Source organism: Lepidochelys kempii, chromosome 14 (assembly GCF_965140285.1).
Source record: "Lepidochelys kempii isolate rLepKem1 chromosome 14, rLepKem1.hap1, whole genome shotgun sequence".
Taxonomy (NCBI): domain Eukaryota; kingdom Metazoa; phylum Chordata; order Testudines; family Cheloniidae; genus Lepidochelys; species Lepidochelys kempii.
In genome coordinates this window covers 19,836,840-19,858,194 of record NC_136393.1, presented here as the reverse complement: position 1 = coordinate 19,858,194, position 21,355 = coordinate 19,836,840, and the positions used below count along the sequence as shown (strand labels likewise).

Below are 21,355 nucleotides of genomic sequence, written 5' to 3'. Positions count from 1 at the left end.
TTAGTAAGGCAACTAAGACAAAACTGTTCAAAGAAGCAGCAGTTTTTCCAAAGCAGCACAAGAAGTCACTACAGTGTTTGGCAAGCTCTGAGTCTATTTCAGAACTTTACTTTTGAGAAAGATTAATGCTCTTACACACGATAGATTCTGTGCATACAGAACACTTACATAAATCTGGTGTGGTTACAATTTTTATGTTTTGTCATTTGACTCATTAACTCACTTAATAGCTAGACAGATCCAGCAATGGCTGGTATAAATCTTATTGCTGTACTTCAGCACAGCTCTCTAGAATTGTTTTATATTTGTGGCCAGGCAAAAACCTGCAGTCCTCCAATGAGACTGTCTTACAAAATAGTATCTTCTTGAAGATATCATGTCTTTACTTATTAAACATCTATAACATTTCACACTGTATTTTTTTATTTGTACTGAACAAATCCCAGGAGGACATTCTGTGATTTAGTGTAGACTGATATAATACAATATAATAATCATGTAAGATCATCATGCAATATGTCTCAGAAGCACTGATCATGCAACATGCTTGAAATTACAGTTTGAATCTTCTAATAGTATAACTGGCTTATGATAATGCATAGTTCTTATGGTTACGTAACAGAAAACTTCCTGATGTATGGGGTCTTGAGAACATCAGGAAGTTTTCTGTTACGTAGCCATAAGAAATATGCATTATCATAAGCCAGTTATACTATTAGAAGATTCTTTTCTAAAAAATATCCTTTGAAACAAAAGAATGCTGCAGAATGCCAAAACTCAAACCCCAAATGACAACTACTTTTTCAGATTACTTGAAATACTTGGACTAAAATTATTTCAAAAGAAAACATCTGCTATCAAAATGCTTCTGAGTGAGACATATTCCACACAGTTCCTCTAAGCCGACTTCTTTACTTTTCAAAAAATGAAACTGTACCCTGTCTGCTCTATATGACGAATGTTACATGCTAATGCCATATTTTGTTGTGCTCATTTCTGCTACTGACAGAGAGAGAACAAACTTTTTTCAGTCTTAGAGAAACTCCCTTTTGGAAATCAAGCAAAAATATCAAAAGTCTCAAAACATCCCCATCTTCACTCTCTATAAAGCTATTACACATAAGAAATAGTCCTGATTTCCTTTCCCATCAAGAGTCTCCTCAACTTGTGCTCACAAATAATTGATGGAAGTTAAAGTGAAGTTTTGCTACCCCTACCTACATATGAACACAGCACGCACACGGGCGCACGTGCACACACTCTGTGTCTGTGTGTGTGTCTCTGTGTCTTGGGAGGAGCCATTTGAGTTAGTGGGAGAAATTCGTTGTCTACCTGTTTACTCTTGAGAACAGAGAAGCACCAGTCCAGGTGAATGGCTGCTTCAGAAGCACCCCTGCCAATGACTTTGGTGTACTGAAATACAAAAGCACCAAGAAGAGCCAAACAGGTGGCTTCTAAAGACCTGCCACCTTCTTTCCTAACTAGGGCAGAAGCTAAAAAGTAGCACACTCCCATAGTTACCAACCATGCTTTTACTAAGAAGACAGGATTACAGTAGTTTCCTCAACTTCACCCTACCACTCTTCTCATCTCCCTGCTGCTTTGCTCATTGCCCCATCTCCTCCACATCACAGAGAGGTTATTTAGACACAGGAGGTAGGAGCTTCTTGGAACTCTCCTTTGCTTAGTTTTTTCATCTCTGGAGCTACAGACAGAGTAGCATAAGTAGTTACATGGAACTAATATGCCCTCCTCGAGTGGTCTCACCCCAGAGACCTACCCCACAGGTTGGAAATCACTACCTTAATAAGAAATCTTAAAAACTTTGTGTAAAGAACTCATGGATAAGCTGATATTTTTCATTGTCAAATATACCTTACTGATAAATTAAGCATGTTCTTACCCTTTCAAATATGGCATTCTGAAGCCAGAACCCCCTCATTAGAAATGTGACTTTCATTCACAGCATACTGAAGTTATTACACTTGGACCCTTGAAACACAGGGAAAAGTGGAACATGCAACATTACACCGGCTGAATATTTAATAGCTCTGATGATGAGCTGTGCACTTGTTTGAACATTTTACAGCGGGAGTTTCCAGGTGTTTCATGATTCTACCAGGAAACTGTATTTATAGCAACAATTTCTGGGAAGTCAGAAGTCTCCTCTTTACAGTGTATACGCTGAATTAACTAAATTTTCACTGACTGATCTCTCATCTCAAAAAATCTCATGGACTAAAACTTCAAGCTCATAAAAGTTATTTAGGCACAACTTGCAGTCACAAAGCAGTTTGAGAACCACACATAACTGCAAAAGAAACACACCAAGACTGAACACACAGTTATTCATTCTACACATAGAAAAAAGTAGCCCCATAATTGCAATGAAGGATTCCTGAAATTGAAAAATATTTAAAACTGTTTCACATAACTGGAATAATAAGGTATTGACCCTATATAATCTTAGACTGGGTCAAGGGTAATAATCTTATGTAGGATTCAAAGCTAAATATTGACCTTCTTTTGCATTTAAAAGAAACACTAAGACACAGTGGAGAAGATTAATTCAGTAATAGGAGGGAAGGGGAAAGTCTTCCGAGTACATTTCCCTAGAGTTCATTTCCATAAAGCATACATGAAGGCTAAATAGATTATTTTTGCCTGTTTTTAAACATTGACTGGACCTTTAAGTATTCAAGATGCAAAGTGTTTTGAACTACGTTTATAGCATCTTTGTACCTACAAACAAGACCATGCCTGTATCTTATTCTTTGAAATACATCCTGAATTGAAAAAAACTGTTCCATTTCAATCCTGAATAGTGACCTGATAAGTAGGACAAATTAAAGCATTTGCTGCTGCTGCAATTGCTGCTGTTCAACTGCAATGAAAGTAAACATTACACTGTGTTAACACATGCATGGCATCATTCTGCTTTAAACCAAGCTGATTATTTTTACGTTCTTAGAATCATTTAAGGCAAATTACATATGGTTGTAAATCATGTTTTTTTTTCTGAAGTTTGACAGATTGACAGAGCCAGAAGAGTACCCAGAAGTTACCTACTACAGGACAGACCCAACAAAGAAAATAACAGAACGCCACTAGCCATCACCTTCAGCCTCAAACTAAAACCTCTCCAATGCATCATCAAGGATCTACAACCTATCCTGAAGGACGACCCAGCACTCTCACAGATCTTGGGAGACAGGCCAGTCCTTGCTTATAGACAGCCCCCCAACCTGAAGCAAATACCAGCAACCACACACCACACAACAGAACCACTAACCCAGGAACCTATCCTTGCAACAAAGCCCGTTGCCAACTGTGTCCACATATCTATTCAGGGGACACCACCATAGGGCCTAATCACATCAGCCACACTATCAGAGGCTCGTTCACCTGCACATCTACCAATGTGATATATGCCATCATGTGCTAGCAATGCCCCTCCGCCATGTACATTGGCCAAACCGGACAGTCTCTACGTAAAAGAATAAATGGACACAAATCAGACGTCAGGAATTATAACATTCAAAAACCAGTCGGAGAACACTTCAGTCTCTTTGGTCACTCGATTACAGACCTAAAAGTGGCAATTCTTCAACAAAAAACTTCAAAAACAGACTCCAACGAGAGACTGCTGAATTGGAATTAATTTACAAACTGGATACAGTTAACTTAGGCTTGAATAAAGACTGGGAGTGGATGGGTCATTACACAAAGTAAAACAATTTCCTCATGTTTATTCCCCCCGCTGTTCCTCAGACGTTCTTGTCAACTGCTGGAAATGGCCCACCTGGATTATCACTACAAAAGGCCCCCCTCCCCCCCCACTCTCTCCTGCTGGTAATAGCTCACCTTAAGTGATCACCCTCATTACAGTGTGTATGGTAACACCCATTGTTTCATGTTCCCTATGTATATAAATCTCCCCACTGTATTTTCCACTGAATGCATCCGATGAAGTGAGCTGTAGCTCACGAAAGCTTATGCTCAAATAAATTGGTTAGTCTCTAAGGTGCCACAAGTCGTCCTCCTCTTTTTGTGGATACAGACTAACACGGTTGCTACTCTGAAACCTGTTTTTCTGAAGTGTTACCTTCCCAAAGCATTTTCATCTGACTAACCAAAAGGCCCGTGGATACCATATTACACCAGGGTTCAATTTTTTAAAAAAAACTTCCCATAGGATCAAAATTTGCTATCAAGGTCCTCCAGCCTGACAAACTTTCTTCTACCTCTCAGTTTTCCCTAGTTTGCCTTACACCCAAACTCAAGAAACAACCCAAGTTATTTCTTTTCCTCTTCCCCTTGTCATCCCAGAACTTCAGCCTTCTTGGTAATATGCCATTCTACCTAGAAAGCCCTCTCTGTCTTATTACCTGCTCCCTGTCAAACCTATCCACTGCTGAGCAACATCTCTTAATGTGGCTGCCTGGTCTTTATAACAACAGTGCTAGGGAGACTCAGGCTCAGCTCCTCTCCCCTCAATCTCTAAAGCTAATGCAAGCACATGTACTTGCCACTACATTTAAAGATGGAGTGAACACACACAAAAACTACATAAAACAGTGCTGTCCACCTTCACAAGTATGGAAGCCACCCAGAAAGGTATACTAAGCATTGAGATAACTGGCTCACTCATATAAAGTAGCTGCTGGTTTTCTGAAACCTTGTACATACTTCATTGAACATCCAATCATCCTTATGAAAAGCATAGATTTGGGTTATGGTCAGTTACCTTACTGCAGCGGCTTCATTCATGTAACCAATCACCTATTCCCAATATTTTCTAGCAATCATTCATGAACTCATTATCTGCTCAGTTATGTTACTATTACACTCATCATCTCTGTCTCCACTTGGTAGGCATTCCTCCTTTAGTACAGCCTAGGGAAGTTGTGGAAGCGCCTTCACCCAAGGTTTTCAAAAGAGGCTGGATAGCCATCTGTCTTGGATGGTTTAGACACAAAAACTCTAGTTAGACCAGATGACCCTTGCAGTCCCTTCTAACCCTATGGTTCTATGATCCTCCTTTACTGTACTACCAGAAACCTATACAGATGAAAGAAAGATTACCTACTTTGTACAGTAACTGGAGTTTTTCTAGATGTTGTGTCCGTGTCGGTGCTCCACATCCAATGTGTGTGCCCATGCCCTCTTGAGTCAGGACTTTGTCAGCAGTGTCCATGAGTCTGCACCTGCACACCCAGCACTTTGTGATCCAGTATGAGAGTACATAGGGAGGGACAGACCCACCACTGCCTCAGTTCCTTCTTAGTCACCAAGTCCAGAGAGAATGATGGCAGATATTGCAGCACCCATAGGGACAAGACATCTTACTCCAGTTATTGTACAGGTAAATAACCTCTCCTCCTCCTCCAAGTTATTGTCCCTGTGACTGTTCCATGTCAGGAGATTCCTGAGCAGTACATCAATATGGAGGAGGATGCTGAGGAGGCAGATTCAGAATCGATCATAGAACAGTCTCACCAAAGGCCATGTCTGTTCGACAAGCACACACAACACCACAGTCTTGGGAAAACGTGCACCTAAGACCAGGTGGCAGCCTTACAAATGTCTGAGATGAATAACGTTCCTCAGTAAGGCAAAGAGGTAGATTGAGACCTGGTGGAATAGGCAATCACCCTAGGTAGAGGATGCATATCCCAAGACATCATATCAGGTTAAGATGCATCCTGAAACCCATTTTGACAGTCTTTTGGTGGAAACGAGTTGACCTTTCATTCTTTCCACAATGGATATAAAGATTCTGGGAGAAGCTCTGCCAGACTCAGTCATATCAAAGTAAAAGGCAAGATCTCTTCTTACATTCAGTATGGAGATTAGCTGCCTTTCTCAAGGAGTGAGGCGTGGAGTAAAACACCAGTAGGTGAACATCTTGATTAATATGAAATGTTGATAGAACTTCAGGTAGAAAGCAAGGATGGGGACACAATGTCATCTTATTGCAACAGAACACCATATACCGTGGGTCAACCATAAGAGCTCCTAGTTCTACTACTCTTTTGGCTAAAGTGATGACTATGAGCAACAAGATCTTAAAGGACAAATGAAGAAGGAACAATTTCCCATTGTTCAAATGAGGTGTTTTCAAGGGCATCGAGGACTAAGTGGAGGTCCCATTGTGGAATAGTTCTTTGACAGGAGGAAAAAGATTAAACATATCCTTAATTAATCTCTCAGTGGTGGAGTGAGTGAAGACTGAAAACCTTTGAAAGGTTGTAATGGCAGCCAGGTGAACCTTAACTGAGTTCAGAGATAAACCCATGTTTTTTAAATGTAGCAGGTAATCGAGAAAGTGCATGAGGAGACTCAAGAGAAGATATGAATTGTTAGGAACACTATGATTTGAAACACTTCCACTTCTGCAGGTAAATTGTCCTTGTGATTCAACAGAATTTTAAAGTACCTCTGCAGAGCAATCCCATTCTATGCCAGCATGCCATCGAGGAGCCTGGCCTTAAGGTGTTGCGACAAGAGGTCAGGTGGATCTTGGAGCAGATGGTCTATTGTTAGAGGGAGGTGAAGAGACGATCACAAAGAGAGGCAGACCACATCTGGGAACTGTACTTATCTTGGCCAAGATGGAGCCATGAGGATGGCCACCAATCTCGCCTGTTTCAATTTGTCCATGATCTTGAGAAGCAGCAGCATTGAGAGGTAAGCATACAGTAGGGCATGAGGCCAAGTGGTAAGGAGGGTGTCTCCCAATGAGTTGTGACCATGACATCCCTTTGAACGGAACACTGACATAGCTGTAGAGGATGAAGCTATGTCAGTCACATCGAGTGAGGCCTTATGGGAAGCCTTGGCAATCGTCTGGCGTTTTCCAATGAGAACCTGAAACTGTTCCCTCTGATCTTGTGGCACATGTTCAATAAAATGAGAAAACCTGCATAATTTGTTTAGTCATATTTTGCCATCAATACCTGATACTTGGCCATTCAGAATTGTAAAGTGACTAACTAGGGAGTAGCTTTTGTGGCCGAGAAGGACCAGGTGTTTAAGCTCCTCATCAGAAGGTGTTGATCTAGACCAATACTGTCTATTTCTTTCACTGACAGTATGAATGACCAAGTTAGGAGTAGGATGGGAGAAAAGAAAGGCCAAAGCCCTGGCCAGGATATAGTTGTTTTTAATCATCCCACTTACAGGTGGTGTTTGCCACACCATATGGCCTGGTAACAACAAAGCATCATTGATAGGCAAAACAATTTTGCCCTTTGGAAAGTGTGTAGAATGTCCAGCAAAGAATGTTGAGATTCCTGTAACTCCTCCATCGGGGACCTGTAAGGCCTCTCTGATCCTTTTCATGAGGTCTTGAAAGGCCTTGAAATCATTCATGTAGGGCTGGGGCGGCATAAGAGCCTCATCTGGAGAGAAGGCAGTTTTGTGAGGTGGTGTCTCCTCTTCTGCAACTTGCTCCTACTCTTTGGGGATTCTTCTGCAGAAAGGGAGCCAGTGCTGGCGTTCTTGGTGGAACCTCTTATGTGAGGACACTCTGTAGAACTGTTCACCATAAGGGACCCAAAGGTTCCAAAACACCCACTGTGGTGAGACATAAGAAAGGGGGCAAGACCCCAAGGCTGCTCTTGCCAGGCTGACAGGCCAGTCATCTGTTGGGGGGGATTTTCTTTGGGATGCACCTCAAGAGAGAGAAGCTGGAAGGGAAAGGTGGTGGAATCCTGTACCAACACATCTGAGTCAGAAGAAGCGTCTTCACCTACATCCAGAGGAGCAGCAAGAAGTGTCAATACCCAGAGGTTAGTGAGGTATCAGTAACTGGTGGTCAAGCATTTGTGCAAGAATGTAGAAGAACCAGAGGGTAAGCTTGCTCTGAAGTTAAGTCAGTACCAGTGGGAAACTTCTCTCGGTACCACTTAGTGAAGGGGATTCGGGCTCTTTCAGGATTTGGAGATCCCTGAGAGAGGAACCTGGACAGTACTGGGGAATCTGGATAGTGTTCCTCAGGAGTCTACATGTTGGGAGGTACCAGGGAAAGACAGAAGGGCAGTCCATGCTCTCTTTACCATAGCCTGAGGGGGACGGTATGAGGATCATTACTTTGATCTTCGAGAAATCCTTGTGCTTAGAAGGTACCAATTCCAGTACCACCACTGATACTGCTTGAGATTGCTTGCTCTGAGGTTTCTCATATGCGATATGCTAGAGGTCTTTTTAGGTGGTACAAGAGATACCAAGCGTCAGTGGTACGCATATCGGGGTGCAAAGTGTCCTTGTTCCAAAGTCAAGAACGTGACTTTCCCCTTCTTTTGGTCTCTCTTTCAGGAGAATGAAGTCTCTTTTCTTTTTAGTCTTGAAGATTTTGTAGAGTCCCAGGGTCTTTGCTTACCAGAGCACTGGAGCAGACTGCATGCCTGAGGCTGATATAATGGGGCGGGGGTAGGGAGATCTCAGAAAGCACTCAAAGCAGTAGTTTCAGTGTGTCCTCTCAGTTTTCTGGGTGTGCTTTTGAATCTGGGGCAAACCTGGCACTTGAAGAGGACGTGAGTCTCTCCAGAGCAGCTACAATGCCCATTGCTGAGAGGGAAGGTCTTGTGACAGGTCCGACAGAGTTTGGAGCCTGGGCTCTTGGACATAATCCCATAGGAAAGGCTTCAGATAAAGAGATCATCTGGAGCCTAGGCTCTGAGCAGGTGAAAAGGAAGCATGGAGCATGACCTAGGCACCCCTCCAGTCACACCCTATACACTATTGCAATGATTTTTGTATAAAATATGCCTTGTGAGGTATCATTTGACAAACACCACACTGGTCAATAACATCATTATAAAATATACATAACAATGCTGTGTGTAAAATTATGGATAAAATTATGCTTTGAAGTCTGTGACAAAAAAGTGTTTCAACCAGATATGTCAGGGGGATTTGATAAATACGTTTTCTTCAGACAATGGAAAGATGCTGACACCTCAAACAAGGTGTCCCCCAAATTCAACTGGCTATTCATTCATATCGGAGGTTGAAGTAGGAAAAGATCATTTTCATAGTAGCAACCACCATCAGAGGATAAACCAGCATGGAGCCTTATCTTCCAGACCTCATGGCTCCTTTACTAAGCAGAAAGTAATTCACTTTATATAGAGGTACCCTTCAGAGAATACATCTCAAAGGTTCATTGAACTATAAAGAGAGGGGAAACAAACACCTAAATTATCCTACACCTTAAGGAGACAAAGAAACCAAGCGATTTGACCTCTGTGAACAGGTCCTAGTCAAGCCAGCCAGTAAAAAGCTGGTGGGTGAGAGAAAAAACATCTTGAACATCTTGCTAGATTAATTTTGTGTATGTTTTCACTTTTATTTGTTTGTAACCATTTTTGATTGTATCCCTTATACTTGAACTCAGTTAAAACCTCTGTTTGTCAATACATTTGTTTTATTATTAATCTAAACCAACCCAGTGCTGTGTTTGAACTGGAGTGATGGTTAACTCCAGCTAAGCAACAAGCAGCTGTGTTTTTATCTCTTTAAAGGAGCAATAGGCTTTATTACTTCTCAGAATGTTCCAGGAAAGGGCTGGACATTTCAAGGCAGACATTTCAGGATACTGGGGAAAGCGTTGGAGTCACCATGGCCAGGAGTAACCAAGGCTGGTGGTGACCAGAGTATGTGGCTCTGGTGTAACAAACAGGCTGCTGGAGTCAGACCAGCTGAACCAGGGCTGCTTAACACATACAGTCTCAGTGCATGCTTGTATGATGGCTGGGAGTGTCCAGACAGAGAGCTACAGAAGCAGAGCATTTTAAGGCACTCAGGGTTACAGGACAAGCAGTGATATCCTCTCACTGGTCTGGGTTGCACCCCATAACATGACATGGAGAACCCCTCGAGAGCACAAGCTGTGCTAAAATAAAATTGGAAAATAATAAAACTATAATTACACATGCCCTAAAAAAATACGCATTTCAACCACACCTATGCCTTTTAATTAAGAATTTGGAAGGTAAGGCAAGTAGTAATGGTCTGAAGAGTAAATTTAGGATAGAATAATATTGTTAACAGAATATAGTTATTGTTAACAGAATAACAGATATAGTGGCAGAGGAATAGACTACCAAAAGCAAAGATAAATTTACTGTCTATGTGAATAATGTAGGGAATGCAAAAAAGAGGGTCAGACTAGATAGAATGTTTTTTTCCTGGTCATTGTATCTAGAATATGCTTTTTAAAAGAAATCCCAGAGATTGTTTCTGCTTTTGAGAGACATCCATCAAAGACACCAACCATACTGTCATCTCAGTGTCATTAAGGGTGAATCTCGGCCCCTTTGAAGTCAATGGCAGTTTTAGCATTGATTTCAATGGAGTATATCATCCCAGCCACAAAGAGCAGAAGAGGACTTCCTCCAGTGCTCTTCAATGCCGTTGGTCAGATAGAGATGGACAATACTGAGTAATCTCCTTTAGGTCTGACTGCACTACCTACCTGTGTGACATTCCTAGTTTCTGCGAGCCGAAGGAGTGAGTCACAGGTGTCCTCACTCCTTGTCTCCTGCACGCTCAATGGACCAAGAACATATTTATGAATAAAGTGAATATGCTTCCCAGACAACTTTTAAAAGCTTGTGATTGGAATTCACCAATAAAAGTTCTACAGTGTTCACTGAAACAAAGTATGGATTTTAATCAGCATGTAGTTATAGGGGATATAAACAACCTCTAGCCAATAAACAGCCTGTGCCCTGATATCTTACCGTTGTCTCTGTTAATCCACCGACAGACACCGTGAGACCCAGCAGTACATAATACTGATATGTTGTCAAACCCAAAAGCTGTGTGATTCGAGGGAAGGCTTGTGAGGGGGCATTCCAGTTTAAAGTTACAGCCTCTGACCTGTCCAGAGAAAAGAAAATTATCATGCGTTTGTATCTTAATATCTCTCTGCATAGAATCCGGGAATGCATCCTCATTGTGAGAAAGCATATGTAATGGAAGAAATACACTCAGAAGTGTATAAATCACCTTAATCATTGTTATTTCAGGATATGGGAAAAGTGCAATGAAAAATGAAGAGTACTTACCTTGTAGTAATTGATGTTCTTTGAGATGTGTGATCCCTATGAGTATTCACTGTGGGTGCACATCCGCTCCATGTGCCTGAGACCAGAAGATTTTTCAGGAGCAGTGTTCACTGGTCCAAGCCTGCGCCCTACACCACCAGCCCAAGGGACTCTCCAGTTCCCGCCCTACCACAAATCAAGCATGATCTGAGCAGAGAGGAAGGAGTGTGGGTCGTGGAATACCCATAAGGACGACACATCTCAAGAACTCATTACTGTAAGGTAAGTAACCTTCATTTCTTCAAGTGCTGGTTCCTATACAGACATTCACTGTGGGTGAACCCCAAGCAATACTCATTAAGGAGAGTGTGAGGATATATGCTGCACCACCAATCACAAGATCACTAAACCAAAGGACACATCCAAGGATGAAGCTTGAACCAATTTTTCAATCATTTCTCAATCAGAGCAGCCAATAGTTGAGGTAGGGGAATATCAGACTGCCTTGCTGATGAACACTGGATGCTACAGGAGAGAGTACCTTTGTAAACGCTGTCAGGAGGCCAAAAGGAAGACCCCTGTACTGAAAGTGTTCCAGGCCCACCATAAAGCACAGGAATCACCAGTGTCCTAAATTAATGTCTATATGGAAGTAGGCATCCTTCAAATCAAGGGCTGAAAAGCAGTTGCCTTCATTTAAGGAGATGACTGAGGCCAAGATGGTTATCCTGAATCTTAAATGACATATGAAGACATTCAGCCATCTGAGGTCCAGGATAGGTTTCCAGTCCTCCTTTTTGGGAGCCAGGAAATATCTGGAGTAAAAGCTCTTGTCCCAGTGTTAAGGGTGACATAGTCTGTATCTCCTCAGGTGAATTAGGGAATCGCCCTCTTGTTTGAGAAATGTCTCGTGAAAAGGGTGCCTGAAGAGGGGTTTTGTAGAACGGGCAGAAAGGAATTCTACAGTGTACTCTGCCAAGATGGTTTCCAGATCCTATTTGCCAATGTGTTATGCTGCCACATCAGAAGGAAACAGCTCAGATGGCCACCGAAGGGTGCACTGAGTGGTTGAGTGGAGAAAGGTTGACTTCTTGGTGGGAGGCTGGGAGTGAAAGGAGGATGGTGGTGGAGTAATTCTGCCTCTGCACGGCATCCTTTGGAATGTCTTACGTGGTTCAAAGACCCTTTGATGATAGAAGAGCTGAGAGGCAGGATAGTTTCTATGAGAATATGGCCTAGAATATTTCCTCCGGGATGCAGGGGGATATATTCCCAAAGAGCTGAGCATGCCATGGACAGTCCTTAAGGCAATGGAGTAATTCACCAGTTCTCTAACTAAACAGATTTTTACCCTTGAAGGGGAGATTTTCCACTGTTGCCTAGACCTCTCTGGGGGACCCTGAGGATTGCAGCCATGAAGTCTGCTCATGATAACCAAAATCATCATGGAGCATGAGCTGTATTCACTGCACTGAGTGATGCTTTGGCAACTAGTTTCCTTTAATCAAGGATGGCCTGGGGTCTAAACTCCTGTGGCAGTTTGTTAGCGAATTATGACAGTTTATTGTAATTAGTAAAGTCATACTTGGACATTAATACCTAGTAATTCACTACACGGAAAAGGAGGCTGGCAGACAGGAAGTTCTTTCTGCCAAAGAGATCTAGCCTCTTGGTATCCTTGTCCAAAAAAGTGGAGCTAGATGGCATAATCTGTTACATTCTGTGACAACCTGGGCCACGAGAGAGTTCAGATTACAATGGGAAAATTAATATTCCCCACCGTTGGATGGAACAAAATACTTCTTTTCTGCCATTTTCAGGATGAGGTCAAATGTAGCTAGGGTGTACAAACCTTAAGAGGTCCAAATAGTGCCTATAATCATCTGGTGGTGAGGATGAGGCCAGTGTCATTTGCTCGTCTAGAGAGAAGGAAGAAAGAGCTGCTGGTGGACTGGCTGTTCTACTTCCTAACCCTAACCCAAAATACAACATGGTTTTACAAAAGGTAGATCGTACCAAAGCCAACCTTATCTCCTTCTTTGAGAAGGTAACAGATTTTTTAGATAAAGGAAATGCAGTGGATCTAATTTACCTAGATTTCAGTAAGGGCATTTGATACGGTTCCACATGGGGAATTATTTGCTAAATTGGAAAAGATGGGGATCAATATGAAAATCGAAAGGTGGATAAGGAACTGGTTAAAGGGGAGACTACAATAGGTCATACTGAAAGGTGAACTGTCAGGCTGGAGGGAGGTTACCAGTGGAGTTCCTCAAGGATCGGTTTTGGGACCAATCTTATTTAATCTTTTTATTACTGACCCTGGCACAAAAAGTGGGAATGTGCTAATAAAGTTTGCGGATGACACGAAGCTGGGAGGTATTGCCAATACAGAGAAGGACCAGGATATCATACAGGAAGATCTGGATGACCTTGTAAATTGGAGTAATAGTAATAGGATGAAATTTAATAGTGAAAAGTGCAAGGTCATGCATTTAGGGATTAGTAACAAGAATTTCTGTTATAAACTGGGGATGTATCACTTGGAAGTAACAGAGGAGGAGAAGGACCTCGGAGTATTGGTTGATCACAGGATGACTATGAGCCGCCAATGTGATATGGCCGTGAAAAAAGCTAATGTGGTCCTGGGATGCATTAGGAGAGGTATTTCCAGTAGAGATAAGGAGGTATTAGTACCGTTATACAAGGCACCGGTGAGACCTCATCTGGAATATTGTGTGCTGTTCTGGTCTCCCATGTTTAAGAAGGATGAATTCAAACTGGAACAAGTACAGAGACGGGCTACTAGGATGATCCGAGGAATGGAAAACCTGTCTTATGAAGTGAGCTGTAGCTCACGAAAGCTCATGCTCAAATAAATTGGTTAGTCTCTAAGGTGCCACAAGTACTCCTTTTCTTTCTGTCTTATGAAAGAAGACTCAAAGAGCTTGGCTTGTTTAGCCTAACCAAAAGAAGACTGAGGGGAAATATGATTGCTCTCTCTATATATATATCAGAGGGCTAAATACCAGGGAGGGAGAGGAATTACTTAAGCTCAGTACCAATGGGGACACAAGAACAAATGGATATAAACTGGCCATCAGGAAGTTTAGACTTGAAATTAGACAAAGGTTTCTAACCATCAGAGGAGTGAAGTTCTGGAATAGCCTTCCCAGGGAAGCAGTGGAGGCAAAAAGACATATCTGGCTTCAAGACTAAGCTTGATATGTTTATGGAGGGGATGGTATGATGGGATAGCCTAATTTTGGCAATTCATTGATCTTTGACTATTAGCAGTAAATATGCCCAATGGCCTGTGATGGGACGCTAGACAGGGTGGGATCTGAGTTATTACAGAGAATTCTTTCCTGGATGTCTGGCTGGTGAGTCTTGCCTACATGCTCAGGGTTTAGCTGATCACCATATTTGGAGTTGGGAAGGAATTTCCCCCCAGAGCAGACTGGCAGAGGCCCTGGGGGTTTTTCACCTTCCTCTGCAGCGTGGGCACGGGTCACTTGCTGGAGGATTCTCTGCACCTTGAAGTCTTTAAACCACGATTTGAGGACTTCAATAGCTCAGACATAGGTCAGGGGTTTGTTACAGGAGTGGGTGGGTGAGATTCTGTGGCCTGCGTTGTGCATGAGGTCAGACTAGATGATCATAATGGTCCCTTCTGACAAAGTCTATGATTCCTTGAGGTACTCTGCATGAGGAGATTCGCTAGGCTCCTCCCTGGTAGGGGACCTCTATCCATTTTATTGTCCAGGGTTCTCATCATCAAGGGGCCTACTGTAAGGGTCCCAGAGATTCCGTATGGCCAGTGGGTAGGATTGTATAGGTATGACAGACAGACCCATGGAGTACCATTGGTCCCTAGACTAATGTGCTCCACGGGGATGAGATGGGACCTGGAAGGCTCTGAAAGCCCTGTCAGGGGAGCTCCTGGTATTGCCGATTGTGATCATCGGAGGAATAAGAATCATCTGAGTCTACTGATGGAGCCAGTGGTACTACTCATAACACTCGGATTAGAGGAAGGAACTGGCAAGTGGCATACCAATGTCAGCACCTCTACTCCACAACTTGGGGCTGGTGAGTGACGTGACATCACTGTACAGGTATCCCTGGACAAAACTGGATCTGAAAGGCTCAACAATTCTGGATCCATGTAGATTGCCAAGTCCTCAAGCAGGGAATATCAAGACTTAACAGGCGGAGGGTGAGAGGGGCTTGTAATGTAGGTGGATCTGCCGTTGCAGGCTTGGGTCCGGCAGTCTTCTTGCAATTCAGTACTGCTGCTACAGAAGCTGAACAGTTCCTTCTGTCCTTAGATGGTGCAAGGAATGGTCCTGCCCCTTGTGTAGATGGTTTTGGAGTGTTCACTGCTCTTGGTATGGTCAGTGCTGGCACATGTTCTCCGTGAGCTCTAGACACACCTGTACCTGGGTGTGAAGTCTCATTTGGTACTGAGGGTAACAGAAGGGTGGAATCCCCCTCCCCCCACCAATAAAGAAAACTACCTAACACCAACAGCTAACTAAGAAAAAAAATTACATACATGAAATTCAGGTAGAAAAGCTAGCAGAAGCCTGGGACATTGGAGGGTTCGGTGTCAAACCATGAGCAGTAGAAAGGAACTGGAGAGTCCGTCTCCCCTGATGCCCTCGCTACACAGCATAAGGAAGGCAGAGGGTGCAGACACAGACCAATAGACATTACTACAGAAAAACATCTTCTGGCTTCATGCACATCCACAGTGAATGCCCACTGGGACCAGCATTAAAAGAAGAACTTCAATCACTGCAATATCATTAAGGGTGCATCAAATTAAATCATATGACAAAACTAACACTTTTTGAGTTAAATGCCCATTTTATTTTATTTTGTCTATATTTCATAATTTTTATACATTCTTTCAATCCTTACCATATATTCAGCCACATACCGCAATTTCCAACTCCTCCTTAAATACTCTATAAAATCTCATTGTGCATTTGCATACAGTAGCTAAATTAAGTAAGTTTTGCTATCTACATTTTAAATTTCCATTGGCATAGAGCACCTCCTTCAATGGAATTGCCCATAGAAAGAAATCCTAGTTTGCTTGGGCATTTTTACACACTAATTTATTCATTACACTGACGTAGACCAGGAAGGATTTTCACAGACAGGTTCCAACCCGCAAGCCCTCCTTAATAAATTAGAAGGTGATAAAGATCTAGATTACCTTGGAAATATCCTCTCCAATTCTTCCCGGTGGGGTATGTACGAAATCGGAGGGTTGTCAAAGTACAGAAGAGTGAGGAACACAGATCCTGCATGAGCACGAAATCTATCTATTTTTTCAGCCGATTGCTGGGCCACACAGCACATAAGCTGTTTACAGCTACAAATTAAGAGACAAAAAACTAATTCAATCCATCACATCACAATAAATAAATAAATGTACATACTTTAAACAGAAATTTCTTGAAATGGTTAAAAATAATTTCTTGCACCCATTGCACTATCTAAAATATTGAACTGTGGAATGGGATTGCTGTTTTATTCTATTTGACTTTTTATAGTGAACATTTAGATAATGCATGACATTACCTACTGTGGTAAAGAATCTTTAAGAACAGCCACAAGTTAATTTGTAAAACACCTCCAGATCCAAACAACTAGATGATAGTAATATTAACTATACCTTGCACTCACGTAGCACCTTCCATCCAGAAAGATACCAAGATGCTTTTTATGGACTGGGTGTTGTATATGGATCACCAGTGAAATTCAGCCACCATTAAGTTTGGAATGTAGCAAAAACTCTGTTGTAACTGTTTAATTGAGTCATTACTTCACCTTTTTTATGTGTCTGTCCAACCCAACCTGTTTTTCTTCCCCTAACTCATGTATCTAGATTGTAAGTCCTTCAGGAAAGAGAACTCTCCCTTCTATGAGGCTCCACCATACCTTTGGGCATGGCACAAATTACAATAGTAGCAAATGAGAGAAACAAGACAGGTGAGGGTAATATCCTTTATTGGGTCGGCTTCGTTTGGTGGAAGAGACAAGCTTTCAAGCTTTACAGAGCTCTTCTTCAGATCTGGAAATAGTAACCAGTGTGTTACAGCTACATACAAGATGGGTCAGATAGTTAAGCACAAGGGGTTAAAACATGTTGCAGGAGACCACTTCAAATAAAGTGGGCAATTGACACCACTGCAGTCATAGGACAAAGGAGGGTTAGTGGGTTACAAATTGCTGTAATGAGCCACAGAACCCGATATCATAACGAATGTGGAGAATTAGAAGAATTCTTCCACAACAAAGATACCACCACCCACAGCTACTACAATTAATGCCCCCCAACAATCATAAGAAAGAATGAATAATCTCATTGGACACCCCTACTGGACAAAACTACACAGCTGATCATTATATCAATTGCTTAGGGGGGAAAATCGACTGTGAAATCCTTAACAGAACATCACATCCACCACAATCTCTCCACTGTGGATGGGACAGCAATACAGTTCCTGAAATCCAGACATCAGATAATGATCAAACAGCACACAAAAGGGGGGAACCCATTGTAGTCTTCAATTATGACATCAGTGAGGTCAACTGACAACTGTCAGACACCACGTACTATAAAGAACTCCACCTCATACCACAATTCAACCAGGAATAACAAATCCTTCCCAAAACTTCAAGAGAAACTCTACAACCTCATCCCCCAAAAACCCAACCCAGGGACCTTCTACATGCTTCCCAAGATACACAAACAAGAGAACCCAGGCAAACCCATTATGTCTGTCCATGGCTCTCTTTCTGAAGTAATATTAGGACTCTCAGAAACCATCCTCAAACCGCTCAGCACACAAAGGGCCAGTTTCCTCCACGACACAACTTACTATCTCCAGAAATTCCACAACATTAACCATCTCCTGCAGAACACCATCCTTGCCACCATGGATGTCACCTCCCTATATACCAGCATCCCTCACCATGACAGCATTGCCTCAAATATTTACAAGGCAATAGACAACACTTATATATCCATCCCAAACACATCACCACATACTTCCATTTCATCCCCACCTACAACAATTTTACATTTAAATAACAAACTTTGTCCAAACTATGGGAACAGCCATGGGTACACTAGGGTGGCTCTCCAATATGCCAACCTCTTCATGGACCACCTTGAGGAAGAATTTCTTGAAAAATACACACAAAACCAACTATATGCCTGAGATACAGTGAAGATATTTCCATTTTCTGGACAGGTGACCTAAACTCCCTCAGATTTCCACCACAACTTCAACCACCACTGACCCATCCATCAAATTCTCTCTAGAACAGTCACACACCACCACTGACTTCCTGGCTGCCACTATGAGCTTCAACAGTGGAACCCTACAGACAACTACATACAAGAAACCCATGGATCGCTACACTTACCTCCACAGATCCAGTAACAACCCCTGACACACCAAGAAATCGGTTATCTACAGCCAGGCACTCAGATGTCACAGAATATGCTCCCAGGAAAAAGCCTGGGATAAACAGCTTAACACTCTTAAAACCACTTTCATCATAAAAGGACACTCCACCAGAGAAGTAGATTTCATCATGGAATAGATCACCCAAATGCCCCGAGAGAACCTGTTTCAATACAACTTGGGAAAAAACCCAACCAACTGCACAACCCTAGTTGTCCCCTACCATCCCACACTGGAACCCATATGGGGTATCAACAAAAAATTAAAGCCCATACTTGATATGGACCACATCCTGAAAGAAATCTTTCATGAACCACCTCTGTTAGCTTTCAAACAACCCCCCAACCTCACGATGCTCATAATCAGAAGCAAGCTCCCCACAGACCAGGACACACCACTCAAAGCAGCACCAGACCCTACCAGAACAACAGATGCAAAATGTGTGGACATTTCTCCACTGCTACCCTAATCAATATCCCCCACAAGACCTTTCAAGATCCATGGGTCCTACTAATGCCTATCACAACATGTGGCACAACTCATCCAGGGCATCAAATGCCCCAACAACTACTATGTGGGTGAAATCAGACAATCATTCCACTCTCAAACGAACTCACACAGAAAAATGATAAAAGACAAAAACACCTCATCACCCATTAGTGAACACTTTTCATAAAGCCATCACTACATATCTGCCCTCTCAGTTTTCATGCTCAAAGCAAATCTGGACAATCCCTTAAAAAGACGAGCCTCGGAACATAAATGAATCACTCCGTTAAACACTGCAAATCATGACCTCAAAAAGAGACACTGACTGCAGAGGTATTAATTGCTCACTTCATTTTAAGTGGTCTCCTGCCACATGTGTTAGCCCCTTATGTTTAACAATCTGTCCCACCCTGTATATAGCTGTGACACTCTGGTTACCTTTTCCAGACCTGAAGAAGAGCTCTGTGAAGCTTCAAACCTTGTCTCTTCCACCAAAAGAAGTTGGTCCAACTGAAGATATTACCCTCACCCACCTTGTCTTTCCCATATCCTAGGATCAATATGGTTATAACACCACTGCAAATAGTAGTAGTAAATATAACTAGAATTACTTGCATTATAGTTTAATCAAGACACCCAGGCTAACGCACCTATTTTAGCAAATATAACAAGATTTTTCATCTTCTGTCAAGCCATCAGGCTTACTATTTTAAGTATCATCTAAAATTTAACTTCTGGGACAACGAACTATTGCATAGAATCAGTTGAGGCATAAGATAAGTACCGTTTCAAAGAGTTCACTTACTACAGCACCAAGAATTTTCTGTACAGGTCTCTCAATAAATAACTAATAATCATAATAAAAGGAAAAGGTGCACTGTCAAGGTTCCTTCCCCACTCTGAACTCTAGGGTACAGATGAGGGGACCTGCATGAAAGACCCCCTAAGCTTATTTTTACCAGCTTAGGTTAAAACTTCCCCAAGGTACAAACTTTTACCATTTGTCCTTGGACCTTATGCTGCCACCACCAAAGTGTTACACAAAGAACAGGGAAAGAGCCCACTTGAAAACGTTTCCCCCCCCCCCATAATATCCCCCCAAGCCCTACACCCCCTTTCCTGGGGAAGGCTTCATAAAAAATCCTCACCAATTTGTATAGGTGAACACAGACCCAAACCCTTGAATCTTAAGAACAATGAAAAAGCAACCAGGTTCTTAACAGAAGAATTTTAATTAAAGAAAAGATAAAAGAATCACCTCTGTAATCAGGATGGTGAATACTTTACAGGGTAATTAGATTCAAAATATAGAGAATCCCTCTAGGCAAAACCTTAAGTTACAAAAAGACACAAAAACAGGAATACACATCCCATTCAGCACAACTTATTTACCAGCCATTTAAACAAAACAGAAATCTAACGCATATCTAGCTAGATTACTTACTAAGTTCTAAGACTCCATTCCTTTTCTGTTCCCAGCAAAAGCATCACACAGACAGACAGACCCTTTGTTTCCCCCTACTCCAGATTTTAAAGTATCTTGTCTCCTCATTGGTCATTTTGGTCAGGTGCCAGCGAGGTTATCTTAACTTCTTAACCCTTTATAGGTAAAAGGACTTTGCCTTTGGCCAGCAGGGATTTTATAGCACTGTATGCAGAAAGATTGTTACCCTTCCCTTTATATTTATGACATGCACATAGTTAGCTGACTGGTTTATCCACTCTATTCTGTAGATCCATATTGATTTCTAAAGTTCTTATGTAGGTTCTGCTGCAGGTGAACCTACATCAGCTCTAATGTCTGGATTCTGTGGGTTATTAAGAATACAACACAAAATAAATCAAAATATGGAGAAATTGTGTTTCTGGCTTGTGTTTCCTTTTTCATTATATTAAAAAAGAAGAATTAGGCCAATACGAAGTCAGCTATGCTCTCTGTCAAGTTCTAGGACCCTGATTAGAGATGCAATACTCTTCTAACAACTTTCTACCAAGTTAGTTCCAAGACCCTACATAAATATGCAAATCTGTTCTTCTGACTCATCCCAGTGTCAGACCAGGTGAGTTTTATTGCCATCAAACCAGAAATATAAAAGGGTAAGAGTCTCTCTGAGGAAAAGAGAGCTAGGGATAGGAACAGAAAGGTTCTGCAAAGAAATATTTGGGGACCAGTATTCCCGAGGCCATGCACCCTGCTCACTACATTTCCCCTCCCTCGATGGCTTGCTCTCCAGCACCCTCACTCACTTTCACTGGGCTGGGGCAGGGAGTTAGGTGCAGGAAGGGGTGAGAGCTCCTGGGTGAGGCCAGAAATGAGGGATT

At 42.1% G+C, this 21,355-nt stretch overlaps 1 protein-coding gene across 7 annotated transcripts in view; it reads right to left on the bottom strand.

The window, feature by feature from the left end:
* The window catches only part of TBCD (tubulin folding cofactor D), a 252,394-nt gene that overhangs the window by 32,211 nt on the left and 198,828 nt on the right, over positions 1-21,355 (bottom strand). For all 7 annotated transcript variants that reach the window (XM_078848698.1, XM_073311984.2, XM_073311991.2 and 4 more), the window contains exons 32-33: positions 16,282-16,440; positions 10,749-10,887 (exon numbers count right to left, since the gene is read on the bottom strand). In XM_078848698.1, coding sequence (XP_078704824.1) covers positions 10,749-10,887; positions 16,282-16,440 — 298 coding nt within the window. The remainder of the gene's footprint in view (positions 1-10,748; positions 10,888-16,281; positions 16,441-21,355) is intronic.